Source organism: Metarhizium acridum (genome assembly GCF_019434415.1).
Source record: "Metarhizium acridum strain ARSEF 324 chromosome Unknown scaffold_29, whole genome shotgun sequence".
NCBI lineage: Eukaryota > Fungi > Ascomycota > Sordariomycetes > Hypocreales > Clavicipitaceae > Metarhizium > Metarhizium acridum.
In genome coordinates this window covers 2,259,394-2,274,487 of record NW_027094017.1, presented here as the reverse complement: position 1 = coordinate 2,274,487, position 15,094 = coordinate 2,259,394, and the positions used below count along the sequence as shown (strand labels likewise).

General features: G+C 50.3%; 6 protein-coding genes and 1 non-coding gene across 8 annotated transcripts; 3 read left to right on the top strand and 4 right to left on the bottom strand.

The window, feature by feature from the left end:
• Positions 1 to 4,352: 4,352 nt before the first annotated feature.
• On the bottom strand, positions 4,353 to 4,425 carry J3458_004785. Its single transcript has one exon. It is a non-coding gene; the product is annotated as a tRNA-Lys (tRNA).
• Positions 4,426 to 4,565: 140 nt separating this feature from the next.
• Positions 4,566 to 5,637, top strand: RPC19 (RNA polymerase subunit AC19). Of its 2 annotated transcripts, XM_007811283.2 has the most exons (4): positions 4,566 to 4,918; positions 4,974 to 5,065; positions 5,126 to 5,202; positions 5,283 to 5,594. In XM_007811283.2, the coding sequence occupies exons 1-4, from the start codon at positions 4,748 to 4,750 to the stop codon at positions 5,405 to 5,407; spliced, it is 465 nt and encodes a 154-aa protein (XP_007809474.1). In that variant the 5' UTR covers positions 4,566 to 4,747; the 3' UTR covers positions 5,408 to 5,594. The 2 variants fall into 2 exon arrangements, with proteins under 2 accessions (XP_007809474.1, XP_065977017.1); XM_066118413.1 differs by having other exon boundaries at positions 5,126 to 5,637.
• On the bottom strand, positions 5,595 to 6,349 carry NdufA6 (ndufa6 NADH-ubiquinone oxidoreductase subunit). The gene is made up of 5 exons (XM_007811282.2): positions 6,273 to 6,349; positions 6,161 to 6,222; positions 5,877 to 6,023; positions 5,693 to 5,803; positions 5,595 to 5,619 (listed from the first exon to the last, which is right to left on the bottom strand). The coding sequence occupies exons 1-5, from the start codon at positions 6,313 to 6,315 to the stop codon at positions 5,608 to 5,610; spliced, it is 375 nt and encodes a 124-aa protein (XP_007809473.1). The 5' UTR covers positions 6,316 to 6,349; the 3' UTR covers positions 5,595 to 5,607.
• Positions 6,350 to 6,519: 170 nt separating this feature from the next.
• BUD31 (Component of the SF3b subcomplex of the U2 snRNP) lies at positions 6,520 to 8,675 on the top strand. Its single transcript, XM_066118412.1, has 2 exons — positions 6,520 to 6,884; positions 6,945 to 8,675. Exons 1-2 carry the CDS (start codon positions 6,582 to 6,584, stop codon positions 7,086 to 7,088), a joined length of 447 nt encoding a protein of 148 aa, XP_065977015.1. The 5' UTR covers positions 6,520 to 6,581; the 3' UTR covers positions 7,089 to 8,675.
• J3458_004781 (uncharacterized protein) lies at positions 7,239 to 8,480 on the bottom strand. Its single transcript, XM_066118411.1, has 3 exons — positions 8,225 to 8,480; positions 7,828 to 8,156; positions 7,239 to 7,744 (listed from the first exon to the last, which is right to left on the bottom strand). Exons 2-3 carry the CDS (start codon positions 8,026 to 8,028, stop codon positions 7,325 to 7,327), a joined length of 621 nt encoding a protein of 206 aa, XP_065977016.1. The 5' UTR covers positions 8,029 to 8,156; positions 8,225 to 8,480; the 3' UTR covers positions 7,239 to 7,324.
• Positions 8,676 to 8,973: 298 nt separating the features above from the next.
• J3458_004780 (uncharacterized protein) lies at positions 8,974 to 13,184 on the top strand. Its single transcript, XM_066118410.1, has 4 exons — positions 8,974 to 9,483; positions 9,610 to 9,723; positions 9,786 to 10,660; positions 10,718 to 13,184. The coding sequence occupies exons 1-4, from the start codon at positions 9,437 to 9,439 to the stop codon at positions 12,376 to 12,378; spliced, it is 2,697 nt and encodes an 898-aa protein (XP_065977014.1). The 5' UTR covers positions 8,974 to 9,436; the 3' UTR covers positions 12,379 to 13,184.
• Positions 12,907 to 13,667, bottom strand: ADO1 (adenosine kinase; the record flags this gene model as incomplete). Its single annotated transcript, XM_007811278.2, has 2 exons — positions 12,907 to 12,946; positions 13,189 to 13,667. 2 exons carry the CDS (start codon positions 13,665 to 13,667, stop codon positions 12,907 to 12,909), a joined length of 519 nt encoding a protein of 172 aa, XP_007809469.2.
• Positions 13,668 to 15,094: the final 1,427 nt, after the last annotated feature.

The following is a 15,094-nucleotide window of genomic DNA, read 5'->3' as shown; positions in this document are numbered from 1 at the left end:
AATGACACAGCATCTTCTGGCCGTTCCGCCGCGTGTTGAGCATGAGTCGGCTTCCTTTTGAATATACACGAATCGCCGCCAAGAAGCCACAGCGTCGGATTGCCTCGCGGCATCCCTTGACAAGCCCCAAGGTCGCCGAAAGAGCTGACTTCACTAGACAGGGCGTTAGTCTTCCGTCCCACTGCCGCGGTCTAGTCTGTTTTACCTTCAACTTACTCCGTAGCATCATCCTCACAGACGCCGCCACCCTCCACCATCTCCTGCAGCTGCACCTCAAGCCCCTGGAAAGAATCGGCGCTCTACTCTCTGATTGGGTCGCCGTATTGGTCACGATGGTCCATGAGACACACAACAAACAAGCCAGGAGCCTAGTTGATTTATCGTTTAACCACAGCACGCCATGCCCAAACATGTCCAGACCAAAGTAAACGAGTCCCCAGATGGGAATCTACCCACTCAAACCCAACAAGCCACCTGCGCTGAAGTTTGCTCTAGGAAGGCTACGCCTAAGCCGATATTCAGTACGGTTCGCATGGTGAGACCGAATAATAACTGTCAGGTTATTTCGCCGCTTGCACAACGCAGTGTCCGATTATCAAAGATCAGTTGTTGCCACACGCTTGCGCTCGATGACAAGGTCGCTACCTTTCACTCATGGGGATAACCAGACCTATCACGAAACGGAATAGCTGCGACAAATGTAAGTAGAACGGACACAAATGCTATGTTCATTCAGAAATTCCAGTATAACCCAGCGTGAGACAAAAAGTGTTTTATACGACATCCTGGTAAGATCACCACTGCGCTACGGTAGACCGCGGCATGTTAGCAGATACTATCTATTTTACTACGGAGTGGTTGTAGCCATCTCCACAATAGGCTATTGTATAGAGCTTCCAGGGGACTCCAGCATGGGATCGATTGTTTATGTTTCTGAAATGGCGAGTTCTGACGAAATATGTTCGTACGAGTTGGCACCAACTGCTCTCATCACAGCAAAACCCTAAGTAGAAGCGTTGGAAGACAAAAATAACCAGTATGGTGATAAGGTGATAACTTGAAGAAGCAGCAGCGAGAGACTGAACGTGAAGCGCCGATTCAGAAACCATTTCACAGGGCATATAGCGCGCACGAAAAGATGATTGCATACTCCGTATGTAGTCACGAGATTTGAATTCGACTGTCGCCATGCTACATGCAGGTACGAAGCTGTCAATCTTCTCCATCTGGTACTACGACGACGAAAGCAGTTAAGGTGCCAACTTGGTTCAGCTTGATCCATGATCCACGTGGGCCAGTCCAACGAACCGCACTAGAGTCGATCTCGGCATGACGGGCAACGGCGTGCAAGGAGAAATCGTCAATTGATGATATATGTGCGGTATATCGGGCATATCGGGTCGCCATAGTGTGGCGCCATGAAGGCACGATATCACAAATCGGAACTAATACTGACATTGAATATAATGACCAATGATGTTCACGATTCATGCATTCGACATGACCACGAACTGTCAATCAGATCATGGCCTAGCGAATGGCCCTGGCTTCTCGACCGAACATATTATCGAGTCGTATTCTCTAATTGCCTGTCGTCGAGGGTAAATGCTGAGTTGGATGTTAGTGCGAGCATTGAAGTGTTTGTTCCACCAAAACTCTCATCATCCTGGAACACGCGAAGAGTCATATTCATGCTAACTATCACCATTCCCCACTGTGACAGTCGTGTCTTTACGACACTGATGTGACGATCCGGACTCGAGGCCATAGAAATATCCAACATGGGTCGCACATGACGCAGGAGGTATGTACATAATTTCTTGGCCCCCGTCCCCAACGAGCGACCGTCATTCCATGGATGATGGTGGTAATTTCATCAAGACGGGATTGACAGCAGGGCGAGTCCTTGGGGAAAGACGTGCAGGTGGCCAGCCAAGAAACACGACCGCAGCCCTATCCGTCATCCAGACTCCACGCTTGTGTTACCAGCAAGAATAAGCGTGCAGGGGCCTGTATTAAGAGATGATTGCCGGGGCCGTCGTGAGATTCTCGCTAAATCATGTTCACCTCAGCGTCTACTTTCTGTACTTCTTTGCCAGTGTCCTAGAGACTCCTTGCGTGGCCTGAAGGATGACTATGTATTCCGGCACCTCGCTGCCAATGTTTGACTGGTATTAAAGGCCAGACATGTTAACACCCGGCCTGCTTCTTCTTGGTCTCCTACTGTCAGACGGAAAAGCGAAGCCATATTTCTTGAGGCGTCTAGGACTACTGCCTCGCGGTTACGGAGTACTCTTTGTAATACACTGGCCACGGCGAGAGACGAACAATTCATAAAGTAGCTGACAATGCTTTGATTGTCCGAAAAAAAGGGGGCACTCGTTGATTATAGTAGCTTGAGCTCGGAGATTGCCGTCGAGCATGGAGCCCAGCGCATTGTGTTCTCATTGCCCGGATTATCGAGCAAAGACATGGAAAATACGACGAGTTAGCATCGGTTCGAGGCGCCAATATAGCGCAGTATCAATAGCATGAAGGTTCAAGGCTGGGCACTTCAGGTGCCTAGTATTAGTTTAACGCAATCATGCTTTGTGCCCAATACGGAGTACTCCGTCCACCTATTGCACACCATACCCTGCGCCAAGGGTAGTACCGTAGTACTAGTAGTTAGTACGTAGTCATGATGGCAGAAAGCTTCTTTTTGTTTTCTTCGGTCCTCCTTTGCTTGCTCCTTGCTCCCCTCCGGCTCGACCCATCAACCTATGGCCGTTTTCTGGCCGTGGGGGTGGGAGTCTGGTTTTCAAGCGAAACAAGGTCCCTCGAACATGGCACACCACACCAATCTTCAGACTAGAAAGACCCCGCCTGTCAAGACCCAAGAGACTTGACAAAGATCGTCATGGGTAAGTGAAGCGACGAGTGCCGCGCGAGTCGCAGCCAGATGTGCATTCGGCACTCCGTGCTCCGTATGGAACAGGCGGTCTGCGTTTGTTTCTGGTGACGCATGAAGGTTGGGCCTGTTGGTGATGAGTTGTTTTCCAGGTGACAGGGAAGCGTCACTGGCCGCAAGCGGACAGACGGGTCTGGTGTTTTTTTTCTTTTTGCCGGGACAATGGCACGACTACTCGAGTAGCTATCAATTGAGGCATACATGTATGCTCTCCAAGTTGGTTTCGATTTTGCACAATGGGAGGTTTCTGTTTTTCTTCACTGTGGGGTTTGCCGTCGATCGCCTCTCGCTACATGAACCCGTCGAGTCCGAAGTCGACATGGACTTTGGAAAACTACCTAGGTACTACTAGACTTTCTCTTCAGGGGCCCGCATCCCCTGTCCCGTCGGTGGGCTGGACCTGAGACGTCGTCGTCTCAGGTCGTCGTTGCAACAGTGGGGTCAAATGCAGCACCGCCTTACGGCCCTTGGTCCTCCTCCCCTGTCAGGCCTGTTCCGAGTCCTCGAGTGCCTGCCTTGGGTCGTTCATCCGTTGCGGACGAGTTGATGGGCATTTGTGAAATGCGGATCGTCTGTTGGTGTCAACACTACGGAGTACTCCGTACGGGGCAGAGAAATGTGCGCTCGGCGGGCGCCAAATGTGCCAAGGCTGACAGGCAGAGTGACAGGACACCACGGTTCCGATTGGCGACTGTGACGTTTCATGCAAAGGCAGTCACTTGCCATGTCTGTTGATCACGAGCGTCATGTAATATTGTTTGCCACCGAGCCATGTTGTAAGCGTGCACCTGCTTCTTTTCTTTTTCCCAAGTTTGGATTCTTTTTTTCTTTTCATGGGGCTTGTTTCGGCTATCAACAAGTGTGCGTCCACAGAGCAAAGACTTCGGATCATTTTGCTACGCAAGGGGGCAGTAAACAACCGGATTATGACGCACTTCCATTGTCATGTCGCTGTATGTATGTGACTAATATGCACAACCAACCCGAGGTATCGGTAGCGAGCGAGCTCATCACCAACACACAGTTAAACAGTCTCGGCTCGCGGCGGCTTGGTGCTGGGATACTCGCTGGGGGAATGGATGAATGCTACCCTATATCTAAGGTTTATCACCGCCAACGCCGTTAATATATTGTATATCTAAAAAGATAGTTCGATAGCTAGGGCGCACAGTTCCAATGTCAAGTATTCCGTAGCTGGCCACCATGTTGTATAGCACGTGTAGACTTGGCTGTCATCCCGTCAAGTCGTGCCGTGATTCCCGTGAATGAGGTAGCAGAAGGAACAGAAACCCGACATCACACCGCATCACCTGTGTCATTACAACCAAAAAAAAAGAGAACATAGTGGAAAAGCCAAAACAAGACCGCAGGAATTGTCTTCAAAGGCAAAAAGAGAAATTTCCGCCCGAGGGGGGTCTCGAACCCCCAACCTTGGGATTAAAAGTCCCACGCTCTAGCCATTGAGCTACCCGGGCCAAGCTCGGATGATTGATGAATCGAGTCACTAACTCACACTATACTTGTATCCGTGTGCGGTTACCTCTCTTGGCATCCAGCGCCACACTCAGGACCGCCCACCGCATTCCGCCGTATCGACGTCAAAAATTCTGGATAAGTGAATCGTATCATCAAAGAGCCAAAAAACCTGGACAAGGCGCAACCCACGAGGACTGCAGGGACTGTGAACCCATCCCATAAAGCACTCATACTGTACTTCCCGAAGGACTTCCATTTTTTTCAAGGGTTTTTTTTTTCTGGCGGCGGCGCTGAGAATTTTGTGGCCCGATATATGCTAAAATGCCTGGCCGTATAAAGAAAACACAAGACTCGTCGCAAGACGCCAACATGGATGATGTTCCGCCTTCCGCACAGGCGGCTACCGTTGAAGATGCCGAAATGGGAGACGCCCTAGAGGGAGAGGAGGAGGTGGAGGAGGAGGAGGAGATTGAACCACAACGAGTCAAGATTGTACGATTTCCGCCACGACGGATTGCTGCAGTGAGGCCTTGCTAATCATTGACAGCTGCCCGGTTCTACAGATACAGCTGCCTCGTTTGAGTTTACGGACGAGGGACATACCCTCGGGAACGCGTTGCGGTATATCATCATGAAAAAGTGAGTGTTATTGTGCGTTGCGTCAAAACAGGCCGTTTTGTACTGACTATTTTTCTGCAGTCCTGATGTTGAGTTTTGCGCTTATGCTATTCCTCACCCGTCTGAGCCAAAGATGAACATTAGGATTCAGACCTACTGTATGTATTTTTTTCACCCCCATTTCTATGTAGTCAAGATTCTAAGAGTGAGATGATGATTTACTGAATGACTCTGATAGCGGGCACGGCCGTAGATGCTTTGAAGAAAGGCTTGGCGGACCTGCAGGATGTGTGTGATGTGGTTTCCGATGAGTTCTGGACCAAGAGACAAGCATTCAATGCGGAGAATGGCATTGAGCGTTGATTTATTTTCTGGTTGTAACATCGTGGCACATCTGTGGGGACTTTCATTCCTTGTCTTCTTTTTAACATGTGTTTTACTTGTCACGAAAGTTCACCTGCATCAAATCGTCTGGTGACTGGGATAGAAGGAGCTTGCGGCGTTCTTTGCATAAAAGTCTCTTCATAAAGGAAATCTATATATACAGCAGTTTTTGCTATTGTCTAATTTCGGCCCTGTGAATAGAGTCAGTATTTGTAATTGTGGTGTGTACTCTCGGGTTTTCCGGGTATGTGAAGGTCGCCGTACCTCCAAAAATCCATCCATGAAGCTCGATGGCAGCCTCTTGTCTCCTCTAAAGTTCTCCTCCTTGAAGTAGGACATGACGTGAGTGGTCTGCTTCCAGAAGTTCATCATCTCCTATTTTCCCAATTCGTTAGCCTATGAAATCCTCCACCGCCGTAGGGTTTCGTCCTGTGAGAAGCAAGCGTACCTGATATTCGGCGTGGGACTTGAACAAAAGCACATCGACAACAGGAAGCTTGGCCGCGTATCGGTTTCGCTCGAACTCCTGACGGACCCGCGTCCGGATCGCGGAGACGGGCAAGGGCATGTTATACATGGTTTGGATCTCGGGAGCCTGAATTTGCCTCGTCAGCGGTTCGTGTACCATACATGACAACATTTGTCCACCGATATCGATTCCGTTTCGCAACAGCCCCTCACATGATACTATATTCTCGTGACAAGTTGTCAATTGGCGATGGGAGGACATACAGCTCGGATCCATTCGCGGTAGGAGGAGAGAACTCGACGCTTCGCATCCGACCAGTTGGCCGCTACGAATCTTGTTAGCACACTGGCAATAAACACATGGAGGGCAGCGTACATTGCGCCGTCTTTTTGGCGAATTGGGTCGGCGTGATAGCCATGGCGGCAGTCAATGCTTCTCAACTTGGACTGTCCTGTGACGTTGAACTTGTCAAACAAGGTGTACCGCGCACGCCGTCTCCGATAATCTGTCACGTGATGAATCCGCCACTTTTGGGAGTTGACGCCACAATCTGATAGCGACCCTGGGCGAGGACTCGACGGACTCGTAACATTCTTTTTCTCTTCATTCAGCTTCGGGGTAACCTTCGCACCCCGTTATATTTCACGGAACCAGGAAGATTTTTGGCCGTATACACGAAATATAATGCCCGCGATTCGACACTCTTCAAAACGAAAGCCGCCACCAGAGGGCTTTAGCGACATCGAGGATGACCTGCTCATCTTCGCCAACAAATTGAAGGATGCCCAGAATAAACCTCCTCCTCCAGGACCAAAACATCAAGCACAGTGGGAGATTTTCCAGATATCCCATCAGCGGAGTCGATATGTGTATGATTTGTACTACGAGAAGGAAGCCATCAGCAAACAGTTGTACGACTGGCTGTTGAAGAATGGATACGCGGATGCTATGTTGATCGCAAAATGGAAGAAGCAGGGTTACGAGAAGGTTAGCCTTGATTCGTTTCTAGTGAATTGTGGGAAAAAAAAATTGCTAATATGCTGCTAGCTTTGCTGTCTTCGGTGTGTCCAGACGAAAGAGACCAACTTTAACAGCACGTGCATCTGTAGAGTCCCTCGAGTCGAAATCAAGGAGAGTCGAGACGTTCAATGCGTCAACTGTGGATGTAGAGGGTGCGCATCGAGTGACTGAGATGGACTACGCAATATTACAGGCTCACGCACAAATGATGTATCACGGTGTTTGGCGTTTATGAACTACAACTGGGGGATTTTGCGGACGAATGCGAACAGGTTGATGGATACACACAAGTTAAAATGAGGGGACACAAGAGGTAGAGAATCCTTCGTTTGACCGATCATTATGAAAGCATAAGTATTCGTTACTGATCATTACTCAATATGCAGTCGCTCTTTCGTGACTTCCTTTCATGATTTCGAGAACCCTGCTCGGCCGCCACGGCCGAATCGAACGCTGGGAGGAACAAACTGTAGCGCGGACATGGCCCCCGTGAGATCGGCCATGTCTGCATCCACATTTTGCCCTTTGGACGACGTTTCCTTGACAGTATCCGAGGATCGTGGTTTGTTGTTTTTGCCATCACGCTTTGATCCGGCTTCTTGCTCTTCTATGCCTGCCTTGCGCCGTGATTCCTGAGATATTGAGGCTGTTGATGATCTCCGTCGATGGTGATCACCTTCGACCAGGAGTGAACGTCTTCCGTCAATACCTTCCTTGGTGACACCGAAGAAGAAGTTCCTCGGATACATGTGCTTGTCGATCATGTGCAGCCTGCGTTTTTGATGAGTGAGACATTTGCGTTCACATCCCTCAACGAAGCAGGAGAACTGCGCGCCTATGTCAACACCGATTCGTTGTCGACAACTTCTATTGAAATAGAAATAACACGACGATATAAATGAGGACTTACAGTGTGTTCACCCTTGTCTCTTCGAACTCTAATAAGAGGGTCGTGATATTCCTCAAGGTGTACTCCAAGCAAGTGTTCTGACGGGAAGTTCTTGCGGCATTCGAGACATCGATTTGTGTGAAACATGCTGTAGTGTGACTCGAATTCCTGATATGACCTGAAAGTAATTGGTTCTTCGTGAGGAGGCAGCGAGCATTTCATTATGGGTGTGTCGTCGTCTTCGTCTTGGACTGCAATTTCAAGTTGTGATATCTTGGCGGTTTGTAGGCTTGAGTCTCGAAATTCAAACAGCTCTGTATCCCCGTCCTGGAAATTGGAGTCTAGAAATTCTTCGGGCTCTCGTGAGCGCTTCATCTTTAATAAGAGAGTTTAGTTTGGTGGGGTAAAAAAATATTACTTTTTGTCGGCGCTGTCCCGAGTAAGATGACTTGGGGGTTTCAATGTTGGATGTCGAGGCGGTGGCGGAGGATTGGCGGAGTGGTCGAGACGGACTGTTGCGAAGCTAATAATAAATGTGGTGGGTGTTACACATCGTTGTGATTGTCGATCCAGATGACGTGGGAGGGAGAGTGTTGCAAAGACCAACGGGACGCTATCCCAGCTGAGAGGCAGAGTGAAGTGAGCAAATGAGCAAGATTAATATGTTGATGGAAGAGTTGACGGGTGATGTAGTTTGGTGGGGTTCAGGCGCTGGCTTCTCTGTCTCTATGAAGTCAACTCTGGTATAAGTCCCCGTCCCACCTCGGGCCCTTGACCGCGCGCAAGTACATGAGGCAGGTACCTACAAGTAGGTAGTGAACCGTGTGACGCCACAGACATTCTAATCGAAGTACGTATGTATTGCATTGAATGTTAGGCAGGGATTTAAATTGTATTTCAACATTTTAAGGTTTGCTTTGGCTGCTAACTAATAGTTTCTGGACTCTTTCTTGGCCATGAATCTGAGTGGCTTGGGGCCGGCCGGGTTGTTCCCGCGCAACAAGACGTGGATCCGCGGCCGAAGAATTGCCATTTGCCATATAGCCATGGCCCCCAGTGGCTGATCCCAGCACCCAGTTCTTCTAGTCCCTGGCAACCTGGCAACCTGGTAATCTACTTAGGTAAGTACGTAGTAGTCGTTCGTCGCCTTGAGGGGCTCAGAAGCGGCTTACCTTTCCTTCGCCACAGACTCACTTTTTGTTATTCCCTTCTGCTGTCGCAATTATCTTGCCGGGTTGCGCAGGAACCTCTTCTCGACCCTAGTTTGCTTGGCCGGATTTTGACTCCTTCGCCGTCCCTGTTTCTCGTCCCTCCATCCTCGACCCTTGCGCTGTTCGTCAGAACCACCCGTCATCTCCAATGAGTTCCTCCCCGGCGCAGCAAGTAGACTTCCGCGAGCCGAGCCTGGTACTAGCCATTCCTCCTTGCCGTCAACTCGGCATACGGGTGGTTTGACCCTTCGTCATTGCTGGTGGCTCATTGTCATTTTGTCCGAGAGTATGAGGTGACAAAAAGACCTTGACAATATTTTCTTTTGCTACATTGATCGTGCCCCATCACCCATTCACGACGGGTCTGGAAACCCCCAAACCCGGCTGGCCAAATCCATACAAGCCCAGGACCAGTCGATATGGACTCTCCTCCTCCTCCTTCTCCTCAGGCTCGCCAATACTGGCAGTAGGTGTTATCCCGTTCTCTCGTTGGGTGTCGTCTCTGCTATCGCGGCTTGGACACTCGTCTTCAAGCAGAGCAAATCACCATGTTTGCCCCAAGGAACCTGGGCTGACTTAGCGGCACATGTAGCCAAGCTCTGAAACTTAAGAAGCATTTGACGAAGCAGCTGGAGAGACTCAAAGCTGAAAGTGCCTCTGGAGTGGACGTTGCGTATTTCGAGGCTATTGAAGGCACTCTGGAGAGGTATGTTCATCAGCCCTTCACATCCGTGGTTCTTATTAACCACAAGCTGACTGCTTCTCGAGGTTTCGCCTTGCATTCGTCCACACCATCTTTTTAGACTTCGCATTTGCCGTCAAGGAGAATGCAGAGGATGCTCTGTGGACTTTGCACACCATGATCAACTCCGAATACCGACGCATCCAGGGCCGACTCAAGCACTCTTCCCATGCCGTTGAGAGACGCAAGGTGGAAAAGTCATATAATAACTTTCTCCGTGTGGCACAGAAATTCTACAAGGGGTACATCCAACGTCTGTCGGCCCGGTACGATGTCCCGGAACTCAGGAGAGTTGCCCGAGGCATTGATGTTGAGCCGATGGGTAGCGGAGATGAAATCAGCCCTGTGCCATCAAGGTTGAGTGCCATGGTTTTGACATCGTGCCACTCAACTCTTTTGCGACTAGGTGACCTATCTCGGTATAGGACTCAAGCCAGACATAAGAATTCGGGCTATGAGACTGCTTTGACCTTCTACAGCCTTGCGCATCATTTAAGACCACAGTCCGGATATGCCCAGCACCAAATGGGCATTGTTCATTTGGACCAGGGCAATCACCTGGACATTGTCTATAGTTTTTACCGCTCCTGGGCAGTCGACGCACCTCACCCGAACGCAAAGGCCAATCTTGAAGCCGAGTTCAAGTCTCTTCAACTGCCAAATTCATCGAGATCCCGACAGAACGCCTCACCAACAGCGCAGGATCCGTTTCCCATGTGGTTCGTTAGGCTCCACGCCCTCTTTTACAAGGGTGAGACCTTCCCGCAACAAGCAGAGCTTGAAGGCGAGGTTCTACACAAATTAGAGATAGCGTGCCATGGTGAGAAATCTACGGCTACGCTCCTCAAGATGACATTGGTCAATCTTTCTGCCCATCACGTCGCGTCGACTATCTACAGAGGTTCGTCTGATATCACTTTGGGTTCCTGCTCCTTATTCATTGCTAAGTCCACGCCAGAATCAATGTCTCTAGCTGCTTTCTACCAGTTTACTTTACGATTTAATGCTTTGTTTATTTCACACTTTTGTGCAGCCTTCGAGTCAGAACTGAAAGAAGCTGCATCCGAAGATATCGGGAGTGATGGGTCCAATAATTTGCCTACCAAGATTACGCCCATGGTGGAAGCGCTTCTTCCTGTCCTGCGCTTGTATAGTATGTGGCTTACTGCCTGTCGGGGCGAAGTCAGCGCTGCTGCTCAAGCATTTGGCGGAGTCATACCCCGGCTGGTTCAGAATCTTGCCAAGGTGTTAACTTTGCTCTGCATTTTCACGTACAGCCAGGCCTTGAGCAACTGCCCATATCTCCTCGCGGAGGATCTGGAAATCCGCGGTTTTCGCCCTCTATCAGAGGAGACCATCCCCCAGCAATGCCGTTGCTTTTGCACCGAAGATGGCTCTCCAAAGACCTACCTGCAAGACCCCAGCTCTCGCTTGGAGCCGTCCCAAGAAAACTTGGCCAGAATTTTGGACATTCTTCGCTGTGCATACTTCCTCGCCGAGGACTCGAACTTCCCATTGTCTTACAAGGTTGTCGACAACTCCCTCGTTTTTGAATACTGCCTCAAACCTACGTCTGATACGCCTGTGGCTGCAGCCAAGACTTCGACCTCGTCACCAAACACGGCATCCAAGAACCCTCTCGGCAACGAAGATGCGGGTGCTGGGAGCCTGCCAAGCCGTGTTTTGTTGGCCGAAGAGCCTCGACAATTGCGCAAGAACTTGGATTCTGACGCGAATACCCAGCAGCCACAGTCGACCCAGCAGGAAGGGGCTCGAGACGAAGCAAATTTAGATGACCCAGACGATGCATTGTTCGAAATGTTGTCTCCCTTCTTGAAGCCGCCCACGCCACAGCCTCAACAACGGCAGCGTCATTCAACGGATGAATCTTCTTATGGAATGCATACGATGACAGCAAACAGTGTCCTTGGCTGCTTTCAAACAGAGCGCAGTCCGCCTGGCTCCGTCCTTTCAGGAAAGTTTGCTCCGTTGCCATGGGCTTGGTTCAATACCCCTGAGCCTGAAAAGCCTGCTGACAGTATGACGCCAAATGGATCAACTGGTTTTGGCGAGAGCGCCAGCCCTTACAATTCTCCAAGACGCCCTGCAAGCAGTGGAAATCATTTAGACGACCCCTTTGCGACTCCCGGACGAAATCTCCATGGCGTCCTTGTCAATAGTCATACTGCCCAGCAACAGAACGGACGGAGCTTTACTGGGCCTGTCGTTTCGGGCCCGGAAACTGCCCATAGGAACAACTTGCTCCAGGCGTTCTCTGGGACTGGTGTGCCGCGAAGCTCGCCTTTTACCCAATGGGGTGGCAATCAGCAGCTTACGTTGCAGAACAGCGGTCCTGCCGTGTCACCTTGGGGGCCTCGAGCCTTGGACAGCCTTCCCCAATCGACGGGGCTTTCTACTTTCTCTCATCCAAGCAGCCTGTATCAGGGCACACCGGCAAACGTAGTTGGTCTTGGGATGGGTCCTGTTTCTGGGGGATCAGAGCCTCAGTTCTCGAGTCCTGCTCACGCCGATACCGCAGCGAGATACTTGCAAATGGACCAGACTACGTTGAACTACAACGAGGCTATTATGCAGACGGCCTATCACGGTAACAAGTGATGTTCCCTCTCGCCCTTCAAATTCTTTTCCTTTAAACAAGGGACGTTTTAAGAAATTTTCATCCCCCCCGATGAGCTCTCAATGCAGCCTTCAATAGCTGAGCCAAACTTTGCAAAGTGGACACGCGAGCTGTACATTTGCAAGAAACTGGGAGAGACCGCAAGTACACAAGCGATACCTGACAGTTATAAGAAGTGCCTCTTCTAAAGCCTTTTCTTTTTTTTTTAGAAAAAAAAGGGAGGGAAGAAAGAAAAGGAAGAAAGGCAATGAATCTGACGGGCGGTTCGATATGAACGCCGCTTTAAACATGTCTATTTTGCATCTTTTACGTGCTTTAATTAAATTTGAACGAAAACTGATCGGATCGTGGAGGATACCGAATCGCTATGCGAAGAGAGCCACAACTTCCGGGGGCTCCTTTTGCCACAGATGCAAAAACGCCGTTGTTGAAACCGTTTCCCTTTTAGCCCTCAACGCCGAACCACACTCATTTTACCTAATGAAATCTTTGTGCCTTGAAATGAGGCTTTAAGAGGAGGCCTGGTAGGTCTGCTTGGGGAAGGGGTACCTGGATGATGAGAGCGGGTTAGTCATGGCTTTTTTTCTTTTAGTTGGAAAGATATGGCTATGAGGTGGGTGGGTGTAAGGAGTGTGACGAGGCTAAGCGTTTTTGATGTTATATTCGTGAGCGATGATGATCCAATCCGTATAAATCAGACGTAGGATCAGATAGAAGATCGGCATGAACAATGATGAGTATTGCTCGAAGGGAGGGCAAGAGAGGAACAAAATAAAAATTCTGTGACTTACGAAGGTCCCAACTCCTGAATACTCAGCCTGGCAAGCCACTGGCCCATATCAATGGAAGTAGCGAGGTCCTTGCCCTGCATGATACCGGCCAAAAGTCCACCGGCAAAGGCATCACCAGCACCGTTGGTGTCGTTGATCTGCTCCTTGCCGATGGCATGGACTGGGAATTCCTTGACCTGATCCTCGCCCTGGACGGCAACGAGAGTAGGCTCGGTGCCCTGGGTGATAATAGCAACTCGCTTTCTCTTCCCGTTCTCCTTGGGCAGGTTGGCCAGGTGCTTGACAACGTCCTTGGGCTCCTGAGAGGGCAGGTTGTGCGACTCGGCGTAAGCAGCGGCCTCAGTCTCATTGCCGATGACATAATCCCAGTAAGGGGCGGAGGCATCGACGGGATCCTTGAAGAACTGGGGAATGAAGGGGGCAGAGAGCGACAGAACGAAGATCTTGTTCTTTTCGGCGGCCTGTTTGGCGAGCTCCATGATGGCTGGAGGGCAGACTGTATCACACATGACATTGTCGGTTAGGCTGCCCGTGCTGCGAAGGCAAGTCATATGAGTCCATGTGCGGGAAACTTACCCGTAAAGTGGTAGCCACCAATGTAGTACACCTCGGCATTCTGAACGAGGCTCCAGATCTCAGGCTTCTTCAAGTGGTCGAGATCGTAGTGGTTCGCAGCGCCGAGGTCAGTACACAGACTTCGGTTGTGGCCGGTAATGACAACGCCGCAGCGGCCGGTCTTCTTCTCAGGGTCGACACGGTACTCGACGCGGAGGCCAGCGGCCTTGACGGCGTCGTGCATGATGGCAGAGTACTTGTCATCGCCAGCACCACCGAGGTAGACGACGCTGTTGGGAGGCAGAATGTACTGGGCACCACGGGCGGAGTTCTGGGCGGCACCACCAGCAATCAACTTGGCGTCGTAGTTGTTGAGCAGGTCTTCGTACAGAGGGAGGTGTTTCTCCTCGGCGAGGATAGCGTCATTGGCTTTGAGACCATACTTGTCGAGAAGGGCCTGGTCACCAACGGCTTGAATATCTGCTCATGACGGGAAGTTGTGGTGGTCAGCTGGAAGCCATGGGCGCATTTTACAATGAATGGTCTTCATCAACATCATCGTGGTGGGGTCTGACTATGAGGGGAAAACGTAGTAGAGAGTCAGCCAGAGAGGCCACAACAAACGTACCGAGAAGAGGGTTCTCGAGGCAGAGAAGGCCGTATTCCTTTACAGAAGCCATGACGACGATTGATTATTACAATATCACACGCGATACAGGACAAATGCAAATGTAACAACGGTTGGAAGAGATGATGTAGTCGGAGTTGAAGGGTCAACAAGGTGGGAGATTTTTTGAGTGGTTGTCGAGCCATCAATGATGGCGGGGCACGCCGAAGCGGCTTGCTCAGGTACATTTTTATACTCCAGCCAAGTTGTGAGATGGAGGGGTCTACCGGAGTATCTAGGCCAGCTCAGTTCGTCACGGGTGGGGCAGATGCTGCGGGTTTCTGTCTCGGACTTGAAAACCATCGGCAGCAGTTTATCTCGCAAAGAATTTTGGCGGGCAAATATCCCTCAAGTTGCCGCGCTGCGCTGCGCTGTAAGAACTCTGACTGGGCACTTTTATGTTCGTAGAGGTACCGAGTATATTGACCGACTCTACTTCGTTCCGACCCGGGCCCCATACCAGTTGCAAAGGCAACATAGGAGTCTAGGACCTCGTCAGACGAATTCCTACTCATGCAGGCCCCTGGTTCTTTCATTATGTCTGCCCTCAATTATGCTAGTACTGTCTGTCCACTGGCTTAAATTGCCAATAAGACATTGTACTGCCATGTTTTTCACTTTGGCGTCGCTGATCTGCTGGACAAGCTCTTGAGCAAAGACTTCCCCATGGATCACCTTGAAAGG

Coding starts and splice junctions, on each gene's coding strand:
- NdufA6 (XM_007811282.2), bottom strand. CDS start 6,315: ATGGCTATCACGCCGACCCAATTCGCCAAAAAGACGGCGCAAT. Junction 6,223..6,272: donor CGCCAAAAAGACGGCGCAAT/GTACGCTGCCCT, acceptor CAAGATTCGTAG/CGGCCAACTGGTCGGATGCG. Junction 5,804..5,876: donor AGTCCCACGCCGAATATCAG/GTACGCTTGCTT, acceptor TTGGGAAAATAG/GAGATGATGAACTTCTGGAA.
- J3458_004780 (XM_066118410.1), top strand. CDS start 9,437: ATGGACTCTCCTCCTCCTCCTTCTCCTCAGGCTCGCCAATACTGGCA. Junction 9,484..9,609: donor CAGGCTCGCCAATACTGGCA/GTAGGTGTTATC, acceptor CGGCACATGTAG/CCAAGCTCTGAAACTTAAGA. Junction 9,724..9,785: donor ATTGAAGGCACTCTGGAGAG/GTATGTTCATCA, acceptor CTGCTTCTCGAG/GTTTCGCCTTGCATTCGTCC.
- RPC19 (XM_007811283.2), top strand. CDS start 4,748: ATGCCTGGCCGTATAAAGAAAACACAAGACTCGTCGCAAGACGCCAAC. Junction 5,066..5,125: donor CGGTATATCATCATGAAAAA/GTGAGTGTTATT, acceptor ATTTTTCTGCAG/TCCTGATGTTGAGTTTTGCG. Junction 5,203..5,282: donor CATTAGGATTCAGACCTACT/GTATGTATTTTT, acceptor TGACTCTGATAG/CGGGCACGGCCGTAGATGCT.
- BUD31 (XM_066118412.1), top strand. CDS start 6,582: ATGCCCGCGATTCGACACTCTTCAAAACGAAAGCCGCCACCAGAGGGC. Junction 6,885..6,944: donor AGAAGCAGGGTTACGAGAAG/GTTAGCCTTGAT, acceptor ATATGCTGCTAG/CTTTGCTGTCTTCGGTGTGT.
- J3458_004781 (XM_066118411.1), bottom strand. CDS start 8,028: ATGAAATGCTCGCTGCCTCCTCACGAAGAACCAATTACTTTCAGGTCA. Junction 7,745..7,827: donor GAGACAAGGGTGAACACACT/GTAAGTCCTCAT, acceptor ATAGGCGCGCAG/TTCTCCTGCTTCGTTGAGGG.